General features: G+C 36.3%; 1 protein-coding gene across 1 annotated transcript in view; it reads right to left on the bottom strand.

The window, feature by feature from the left end:
- Positions 1-11,549, bottom strand: part of man1a1 (mannosidase, alpha, class 1A, member 1) — a 176,581-nt gene that overhangs the window by 85,299 nt on the left and 79,733 nt on the right. The window contains exon 5 of the mRNA XM_065256245.2: positions 675-769. Coding sequence (XP_065112317.1) covers positions 675-769 — 95 coding nt within the window. The remainder of the gene's footprint in view (positions 1-674; positions 770-11,549) is intronic.

Below are 11,549 nucleotides of genomic sequence, written 5' to 3'. Positions count from 1 at the left end.
TTCAATAGCAGGGGACTATTTTCGGGCACTGCGTAATATCATTGCGCCTCCTGCAGCAAATTCCTTGATTATTACGCCAGAATGAGAGTTTATTTTTGAGCGCGATGCTAATGGTCTAATCAGATTCAATGGATTGTGCTAAGCTAAGCTAAAAGTGGTAGCGCCAGACCCGGAGATCGGCTGAATGGATTCCAAATTGGTAAAAATCAAATGTTTAACTCTAGGGGAGCTGGAAAATGAGCATATTTTCAAAAAAGTGGAGTGTCCCTTTAATATTTACACTGTCAGAAAAAAAAAGGACCAAAACTGTACAATACAAAACATAATACAATGTTGTACCTTTTTGGGTCCATTATTGTACCTTAAGGACCTATTTTGTATGCTTAAAAGTGCAGTTAAATATTTTGTACCTTTAACATTTAACTAGTACAAAATTGTTCCTTTAAGGTACACAATAGTTCGTAAAGGTATAGTATTGTACCCAAAAAGGTACAACATTTCAATGTGTTGTATACACATAAAAGTACAAAAATGAACCTTTGAGGGTACCACCGCAGTGGCAGAAAATGTACAATTTAAACCTTTTTTCCTGACAGTGTAGAAACAGTGCAGAGATCGTTCTTCAATGACTGAAGACATCCTTGTAAAAACATGTTTGTTTGTGCGTCACTGACCTCTTTAGGTTGAGGAGAGCCCAAGGGATGCCAGTTGGTGTCTTAAAAGCTGGCAACAGCTTCTCTCCCAGTTCAACAGCTTTCTTTCTAAACACCTAAAGAGAGAGAAAAGAAAGAGGGAAAGGAAAAGGTTAGGTTAGTTTAAACTCAGCAGTACACAGCAGCAGAGAACCGCGTAACCTCTGGCAACTCCTGCCTCTCCATAAAATTGCCATATTTATTTTATCAGTCATATTTGCATGGTCTATAGAGTCAGCTGACAGACAGAGAAGCATTGATATTCTGCCGAGGGCAGGATCCTGGAGGCAGCTGATAACAGCAGATAAGATGAGGGCACACAGAATACACGTCCTGCTGTAAACCTGCTGCCTGCCTGTCATCTTCTGTCTGCTACCTGGCCTTTCATTTTTACTCCTTTGACATTTTAAACCGACGGGAGATGCTACAAATCCCTGGACCAGCAAATATGATGCATTTCCGTCGGGTGAAGAGATGCTATCGAATTAAGCCAAACGCTCTAGCCGAGAAATGCATGACCAGGGACATGCCTACAGTTTAAGTGACGGCTTTTGTAGCATCTTGCATCATTTAAGTGAACTATTGCATGACCAATCATTTTTTTAAATATCACAAAAAAGTTTGCTTCTGTACTTACACATGTTAGTGATTTCTATTAAGATTGCACTGCAAAAAATGATTTTCAAGAAAAAAAATCTTAGTATTTTATATAATTTTCAGTAGAAATTTAAAAAAATTCTTAAATTAAGATATTTTTTGATGAGCAAAACGACCCAATAAAATAAGTCTAGTTTTTAGACCAAAAATATCAAATTAAAGTTATTTTGTGCATAAAACAGGCTGCCAATCACTTAAATTTGATATTTTTGGTCTAAAAACTAGATTTATTCATCAAGAAAAAGCACACTGTAAAAATACTTTGCTGCCTTAAATTTTTTTATTGAATTAACTTGGATTTACAAGTCATTTCAACTTACTATTATTTATCTTGACTAGAGATGAGTTGTTATAACTACAGGTGAGTTGTTATAACTTATAAATTTAAGTTGACTTTTCTCAACTATATTTTATAAGTTGTGACAACTAATTTCTGTTGACATGACTTGTAAATCTGAGTTGATTTAACAAAGAATTTTAAGGCAGCAAAGTTTTTTTTACAGTGCATCTCAAATTCTTAATTTAATAATTTTTAGATATTTTTACTGAAAACAAGACAAAAATACTAAGATTATTTTTTTCTTGAAAATATTTTTTTGCAAATGACTTTCTTACTTAGTATTTTTGTCTTGTTTTCAGTAAAAATAATAACAATTTCTTAAATTAAGATGTATTTTCTTGATGTGCAAAATGAACTAGGAAAGTAAGTCTTAGTTTTTAGACAAAAAATATAAAATTTAAGAGAATTTGTGCTTAAAACAAGCAAAAACGCTGCCAATGGAATAAGAATATTTTTCTTGAATTAAGTGAATAGGAAATAATTAAACTTATTTCAAGAAAATTTTTATTATTCCATTGGCAGCTTTTTTTGCTTGTTTTAAGCACTTATGTACTTAAAATCTATATGTTTTGTCTAAAAACTTGACTTATTTTCCTAGGTCATTTTGCTCATCAAGAAAACACATATTAATTTAAGAATGTTTAGATATTTCTACTGAAAATAAGACAAAAATACTAAGTAAAAAAAATATATTTTAAGAAAAAAATTCTTAGTAGTTTTGTCTTGTTTTCAGTAAAAAAATTACTTTTTTTAAATTAAGATGCTTTTTCTTGATGAGCAAAATGACCCAAGAAAATAAGTCTAGTTTTTAGACCAAAAATATCAAATTTAAGTGATTTTGTGCATAAAACAAGCAAAGAAATCTGCCAATGGGGTAAGCAAAAAAAAAAATGAAAATTGTTCTTAAACACTAAATTAAAAAAAAAATTCAAGAAAAATTTGCTTACCCCATTGGCAGATTTTTTTGCTTGTTTTATGCACAAAAGCACTTACATTTGATATTTTTGGTCTAAAAACTAGACTTATTTTCTTGGGTCGTTTTGCTCATCAAGAAAAAGCATCTTAATTTAAGAATTTTTAGATATTTTTACTGAAAACAAAACAAAACAATACTAAGAATTTTTTTCTTGAAAATCATTTTTTTGCAGTGAAGCTGCTAAATAAGTCTGAAATTTAAACGTGGGACAAATGTTAATATTCTTATGGTTGACATCCAAATGTACATACCAGTATAAAGATCCATTTCTGCAGCACAGATTTATAAATAATTATTTAAATTAATTGCTTCGGATATTAAAAGAGTTCACTATGAAAGATGAACACAAAAACAGACTTTTTCAATATATAAACACTGAAGGGGTGCAGGGCACATGCATGAACTTCTTCAGTAACCTGGATGCAGATCCAGCAAGACATCATATTAAAACGTGTTACAGATCTCACAGTCTGGAGCTCTAACAAGGACACTCTCATCTCCACATACGTCATTCGGTGTGCATATTAACAAGAAAGTCAACACCTCCAAGTATGCTTAGCTCTGTAGTGTTTTCCCCAGCGCTTAGACTGCCAAGATGAAGTTTGTGGGTTTGTCCTTGGCACTTCAAACACAAGGAGAGCCGCATACTGTACCTGCCCAAGTGAATTCATTGATGGGCAACTCAGGACTTTGGCAAGTTGTCTGGTTGTGTTTTACTATTAAGGCAGCCACTGCCATGTTTAACAGTTTTTATGGGAAGTTTTAAAGAAGTGACGACATTGTTCTATACATCAAAAACAGTCGGCCAACTAGATCAATGAGAAGTATGCATAATAATGACTGATTATAATTGATTAGGGAAGTACATAATTTTCTCTGACTGATTAAGTTATACATATTACACACGCGCGCACACACACACACACACACACACACACACACACACACACACACACACACACACACACACACACACACACACACACACACACACACACACACACACACTTATTTAGATACTTATAGGGGAAATAAAACAGCTAGGAAATGTGTAGGCAACTCAAAAATGTCCTCTTTTCATCACACGAGTGGTGTACAAGTGTGTACGAACATGTGCCAGACACAATGCAGCTGTTGGCTGAGTGCTGAATATCCACTAAATAAGATATATTGCCTTGTCAGTACATGGTGACTGGAGAACCTCATAGGCCTTTACCCAGATTACAGTGATGACTATGGGGAATGGACCAAGCAGAGCTGTTGAGAGCAACCTGGACCTTCCACACTAACCCACAGAGCAATCTGCTCTAGAGACGGAAAAATGTTGAAAATATGCAAATGTAAAGTCTATCATTAACATTAGTTAGTGCTGTGCAAGCAAAGCAGACAGTGAGGCTGTCCCTGTGATTTCTGTAGGTTCACTGGAGCACAGCATTATTACAAAATGAGAGTAATGATTGGAATACTTCATTAAACGGAGTGAATTTTTCACAGACATTGGGGAGGCCCGAATTAGGTCTAAAAGATTAATGGCTGTGAAAGAGAAGCTATTATCGGATCAATCCCAGGTAAAACGGACAGACCAAAATAAGGTCAACCTGCATTACCTGATGAAAATCACAAAGCCTACAAGCCCAGCTAACTCCTTTTAGCAAATTAAAAGTAATTTATTGCATTTTTCATGCCATGAAATGTTCAAAACCACACCATACTTGCTCTTTTTGTTCTTCTGCTCTATTTATTCTTTCAATTCTATTCTTCTTCTCTAAATGTGACCCTGGACCACAAAACAAGTTAGAAGTTGCACGGGTATACTTGTAGCAATAGCCAAAAATACATTGTATGGGTCAAAATAATCGTTTTTTATGCCAAAAATAGATTATGTAATTGAAGACATTTTGTACGTTTCCTACCATAAATATATAAAAAATGTGTTGAAAAAAGACTTCATTTGGACAACTTTAAAGGGAAGATTTCACAATACTTTTTTTAAGATGTCAAATAAATCTTTGGTGTCCCCATAGTACATAAGATCTTGTTGAAAGTACCATTTATATCATTTATTATAACATGTTAAAATTGCCACTTTGTAGATGTAAGCAAAAATGTTCCGTTTTTGGGTGCGTCCTTTTAAATGCAAATGAGCTGATCTCTGCACTAAAGGGCAGTTCCGTGGTTGGATAGTGCAGATTAAGGGGTGTGGTGTTATTACCTTCTGACATCACTAGGGGAGCCAAATTTTAATGATCTATTTTTTCACATGCTTGCAGAGAATGGTTTACCAAAACTAAGTTACTGGGTTGATCTTTTTCACATTTTCTAAGTTCATAGAAGCACTGGAGACCCAATTATAGAACTTAAACATGGAAAAGTCAGATTTTCATGATCATTTAAAGGCGATTTTCTAAATATTTACATTTTTTTGCAACCTCAGATTGCAGATTTTCAAATAGTTACCTCTGCCAAATAATTCCCTATCATAACAAACCATACATCAATGGAAAACTTATTATGAATGGTTTTGTGGTCACATTATTATTATATTTAGAAAAAAAAATTGAAAATAACATAATATAGACATGTTACTGCAATGCTTTTTTTATCTTGGGCATCCTCAATTTGGAGTCCAAAGTTCATGTACAAAGTTTGGTTTCAATATGCGAAAGAGTTCCTGAGATATGAACTACTTCCTGTTTGGCGACTACTCCACAGGTATCTTTTGGGCTGTGATGGGCAAACGCTTCCAAAAATCAAAAATCTTTCTAGTAACTTTTGTGAGGGTTGGTCCAAGAATCATGTACGTCCAGTTTCTTGAAGTTCGGACAAAATTTGTGACCTGTGAATCTTTTTTGAGGGTTTTCAGTTCAATCCAATATGGCGAAAGAACGACATGGATCTGTGACATCATGTCTTCAAGCAACTTAGACCGGCACTGCCCGAAAGTTTGAACTGGGTCTCTGTGTCAAACGGCCTAGTCGCAGTAGCTGGCCAAAAATTTGGGAGGAATAATAATAATAATAATAAGAAGAAAACCTATGAAGAATTAAAAAAGTTTTTTTTATGATAATACACTCAATAGTTCTCACGATAATTCTCACTTTATTAATATGAAGCCAAAATAAAGAAACATCATAAATTTGTTTGGCATTTATTCTATAAATCACAAATAAGGGATAGAAATGAGGTTTATGCAATATTATTTATTAGATCATGATTAGCATTACTTTAATTTTACACAAATTCACAAGCCAGGGCTCTGATGGGGTTATAAGCTGTAGAAACGAAAAGAGAAATAAATAAATAAAAATCCCTCTTTGTCGCTGCAAACCAGCGCTGCTGCGCTGCATGAAATATTGATTTTCACTAAAACCTGACCTGAAGACTTTACTTGATATCTTTCAGGTCTAACAGCAGGTAGACATGCAGAACATAACTATGCATTAATAATTAACAAACTTTAACTAAAACATGACTACACTGTAAAAATTCTTTGCTACCTTTTTTTTGTTGAATCAACTAAGATATACAAGTCATGTGAATTTACAAAAAGCAAAACAATTTTTACAATGTATGAACAGTTAAGAAAGTTTATTAAAAACAAATTCATTTTATTTTTTAAATGCTTTAAAATGCTAAACGCTAGCCCCACAGCTGTGAACATAATTTACGATTACTTAAGGTCTGATGCAGTAGATCAAGCCATAGAGTAAGCGGATACACTTTTGAACGAGGCACCTGAAAGCAATTACTCTGCACACTTCTACATATTTATCTTAAGTCAGCAGAGCACGGCAGCTACGGCCCATGAGGCAGAGCCTTTGACTTCGACGGCGTGTATATGCACGACCAAGATGGATGAGAGGAAAACACGACCAATGAGAAACAGCGTTTCCCACTATTCCGTTCGCTGCTACTTCAGAGCCCTTTGACACAATGTCCCGCTGGACGTTGAGTGATCTGCTGGAGGACAGAGCTTATGTCATTGTCATCTCATTAGCAGGACATTAGCGCCCATCAGCCTTCGTCACAGCTTGATAACAGTAGACGTTAAAGCAGCATGTGTCATTTTAAAGATAAATCATGACCTCTATGACTTAATAAGCTCACATTCTTGTAGCCGTTTAATATGAGTTATACACCAAGGGTGAAAAGGAGGACGGATAAGTGTGTCCATTATAGTGATGGAACCTGGTGAGATTATCACCATCAGTTGATATATTGTGCCTATTGACCAATTATCCATTTTAAGTAATGCTAAATACATATATATATATATATATATATATATATATATACATATACATATATATATATACATATACATATACATATACATATACATATACATATACATATACATATACATATACATATATATATATATATATATATATATAACAAATATATCAGCCATCGGCTACCCGTCTGTCAATCTGAATAGACTATTGCTATTGACAAACCCCTGTTGGTCGACCAATAGTCCTGCAGAATTGACAAGGGCAGCCCAGCCAGAACAAAACTGATAGCAGCGTGCAGCGAACTGTTGGGCTTTGATCTTCTCTACCATCACTGGAGAAGGAGTAATGTTCTCAGAGACAGGCTTATACGAGTGTGATGAAAAGCAGCTCGCCTCTCTTAACGCAATATCTTTTTCATCTTAAGGGAAAACATTGTAAAAGTGATGTATTAAAGATATGTACAGAGAGAACCTTTTCTCAGCACTACACTAAATGAATAATGAAGTCCATGATATTTCCCCAAGGTTGGATCTGAAAACCTGAGCGTACGAACTCTTTTATGAATGCGGTCCGTAAATTACACCCAGTGCTCCTGCCGAAAGCCGCAAGGTCTGTGATGGCTTCCTTTTGGCTGCGGTACTAAACGAAGAAGACTGCTCACATCTGGTTTGTGCAAAGTACATACAACACACAAATATGTTTCTGCAATCTCTTTGATCTAGTGCTGAGCGAATTTAAGCATCTCATCTTCTGAGTTTCAGTGTAATAAACCGTATAACCAAGAGAAACAGATCCATTGAGATTACGGTGCTTCTGGTAGGTTGTTCGTATGCCTATAATGAATTAATTCTGCATCACATGTACAGTCATGTGATGGACAACTGAGGAATAAATTGATTTCCGCAAGGCTGAGCAGGCATCTTTTAACGGGAAAGATATATGCTAACACAAAGCCATTGTGCTTATAACATGATCAGATAAATGGGCAGCCAGGTGGAATAAAAAGTGGAATACATTAGTGGTGGATCAACCTGTTAACTTTTTCATAGGATACTGATGACTCTATGTGCAGAAAGTGCATTTTTTTCTGATCCTTCATGATTTTTTCATTTTGCACCAAATAATCGCAAAAATATCTCATCAAAATAAATAAAAATGTTCTAACATTCTGTCATGATATTTATTTCACTTTATTTTACTTACGCACATCTCCTTCTAGCATGCACCCCGTTATATAGGCTAGCAACCCTGCACCCCATAGTTAATCTCATGAACACCGAATTCATAGTCTTGCACGGGACAAACTCATCATTAACAGAACACCCCGTTATCCGACAGCAGCATTAAATCGTTTGACCCGAACCGGCACATTGCGCTCTAATTAAAAAACCTTTATCAGCCTTCAGACAGACACAAATAAACACATGACCGTTTGAAAACAGCTGTCTATCAGCGTGTATGGAATCGAGTGGAAATGGTCTTGGGTTTTAGACCTGCAGTCCCGCCCGTGCCTATTGATTCCACACACGCATCTACACTGCAAATGACACATTAATAAATAATCCACCCGTTAAATCCAAAAGGGTACCCGCCCGTGTGGAGGACTCTGGCACACGCGCATATGCCACCTGTCAGCGTGCAGGGATCACACTCCTTTCAGGCTTTGCACTTGAACGCACACATTCACACAGGTCAAATGTCCATAAAAACAAACGGTGCTATATAGCACCAAAAGTGGTTCTTTGCTCGTAATCATAGAAGAACCGTTTTTAGTGTCATATATAGCACCGGCGAGGCACCTGTGAAGCTCCTGTATAGAACCACATAGTGCTATGTAGAACCATATTTGGTGCTATCTTGGTGCTATATGGCCCCCATATGGTTCTACACAGGTGCTTCACCGGTGCTATATGGCACTAAAAATGGTTCTTCTATGATTACGAGAAAAAGAACCACTTTTGGTGCTATATAGCAGTGGTTCCCAAACTTTTTCAGCGTGTGGCCCCACTTGTGTACGGTGCATTCCTTCGCGGCCCCCCAAAGAAAATTTGTGACAAAAAACTGTTCTAAAACTCAACATTTTAATAAAAAAAAAACATTAAATTATACAAAAAAGTAGTGCTTTTTGTTAGTAGCCTTATTTTTTAGGTTTAATTACACAGAATTCATGATAAATTAATGTATTTCATAAAATGTCATAAAACTGGGGCCCCCCTGGCACCATCTCGCGGCCCCTCCGGGGGCCCCGGCCTCCAGTTTAAAAACCACTGCTATATAGCACCATTTTTTTTAGAGTGTACATAAAGAAGGTAGTTTTGGACATGTGGTTACTGGATCCATGCATTACTGTATAGGTTTTTAAAATGACAGTTTGTCAGTGTTCATCAAAAAACAAGCAGTACCTCATTTAAGCACTGTTTGTATGTATTTATACTTCGTACTTATTTGTCCTATTTTTATTCGTTTCTCTGTTTACTTGGTTATTTACCAGAGAACTTACTGTACTATAGGAACTATACTCTCATTCTGGCGAAACAATGAAGGACTTTGCTACCATACCATGGCTGCAGGAGGCGCAATGATATCACGCAGTGCCCAAAAATAGTCCCCTGCTATTGAAAGTTACCAATGGGTCTATTGTCAGGCGCTGGGTAATAGCATTGCGCCTGGAATTACGCTAGAATGAGAGTCTAGTTCCTAGCCATATTGGCCTAGAAAATCGCAACTTTTAATTTTTTGTCGGTCTTAGTACACAATGTAACTACATAAGAGTCAAGTTTTAAATAGAAGAAAATATTGAAACTCTTTGGTTATTTTTTAGCGCAATGCTAATGGTCTAATCAGATTCAATAGATTATGCTAAGCTATGCTAAAAGTGGTACCGCTAGACCTGGACATCGGCTGAATGGATTCCAAAACAGAACTCTAGGGGAGCTGGAAAATGAGCATATTTTCAAAAAAAAGTGGAGTGTCTCTAAGCATTTATGGTCTCCCAGTTAGAAGAACAAAAATTCTCCCAATTTTCTGAAGAAATAAATAAATAATAAAATCAGTCATTTTGATCACAAAAATTCCAAAAAAGATGCAAAATCCTGGTGGGACTGTCTATTTGTTACAAGCCTAATTATGAAAACCAGCGAAAATGTGCCAGAATAATATGCTGCTATCTCTCTCGCCTCAACGTTTGGTTGTTAATGGCATGTTTGAGAATGATAAACAGTGTGGCCATATCGTTGCCATTCAAATGGAAATGAGGAGCAGGGAGAAAAGATGAGATGGATGGCATGAGATGACAGAGAAGAAAGATAGATGGAGAGAAGGCTTTTAGCATTGTGATGAAATGGGCCAGTGGGATGCACCTGTGCTTACTGATATAGCAAAACTGATCATGGGAACTATGAGAACGTAGAGCCATATTGACCCTGAACGTCATCCCACGCTATTTTAAAGAAAGAAAAGGATTTGTGGTGTGTAATTTCACAGGCTGACAATCTAAAGAAATGCTGTTAGGGCTATGCGTTTTACATACACACGCACACACATATTCATACACACAAAAACTATTAAAAACAAAAAGAATTGGCACTATTGACAATGCTAGTGTAAATGGCATTGGATGCCCCATGCTGTACATTAGTTGCCATTGAGTATTGATAGCAAGCTACTAGAAGCTGGTACTGATGGCAAACTTTTGGTATATCTGACCCTACCATCTACTATATACAGTAAGTGATGCTTTTATTGCATTTAAGTACCTGACGGAGATAAAGCACACAATCGCAACCGGACAAAAGATACTATCAAGTACTTTATTTGCTGACCTTTACTCAAGACTTCCACACTTGCATGGCTCTCACCAGACAATAAAGAGGTCTGCAACCACAACGATCAGATAGGAGCAGTCACAAAGAACCAGGAAAGAAAGAAGGATTGCTTTGGGTACACCTGTCAAAACACTCTGTGAAAAGACATGTCATCGTCACACTTTCCTTTTCCTCCATGCCTCTCTCTCTCTTTCTCTCTCACACACACTCTCGTCTGGCTTAAATGTTAACATGACAAAGAGGAAGATATGCCGAAGACCTACATGCCCTCACAGCCACCAACTATCACTGGTGGTCTTCTTATACAAACCATCCATAATAGTTTTGGTCACAGACCTTGGAAGTAAGCACTTAAGATTCCGGTCAGAAAACAACTACCATTTACATTTCAGCAACACTTTGCCATCTGGACCACACAAAATATCCAAGAATTTCTATTGAATGTGTGTAAAATTTGACTTATTCTCATGTAGTTATAATAATATTAGAGATGCATAGATATAAAAATTTTCCACCGATACCCGATTATTCAGACTGATATCTGCAGATACCGATAGTTTGGTGGTTATTAACCTGCATTAACTATCAAATTCATTGCATTTTCCTTTTCTCTTTTGATTGACAGTATATATCGGCCATGACTAGAGATGTTCCGATACCATTTTTCTCTTCCCGATACCGATTCCGATACCTGGGCTCAGGGTATCGGCCGATACCGAGTACCGATCCGATACCTGTGTGTGTATCTGTATAATATACAGCTGTACATACTACTAGCCCTGTATGAATGGATATAACTGTTTTATGGTGTGCTTCAGACTT

Source organism: Paramisgurnus dabryanus, chromosome 12 (genome assembly GCF_030506205.2).
Source record: "Paramisgurnus dabryanus chromosome 12, PD_genome_1.1, whole genome shotgun sequence".
Classification (NCBI taxonomy): Eukaryota; Metazoa; Chordata; class Actinopteri; order Cypriniformes; family Cobitidae; genus Paramisgurnus; species Paramisgurnus dabryanus.
This window is presented reverse-complemented; position numbering and strand designations above follow the sequence as displayed.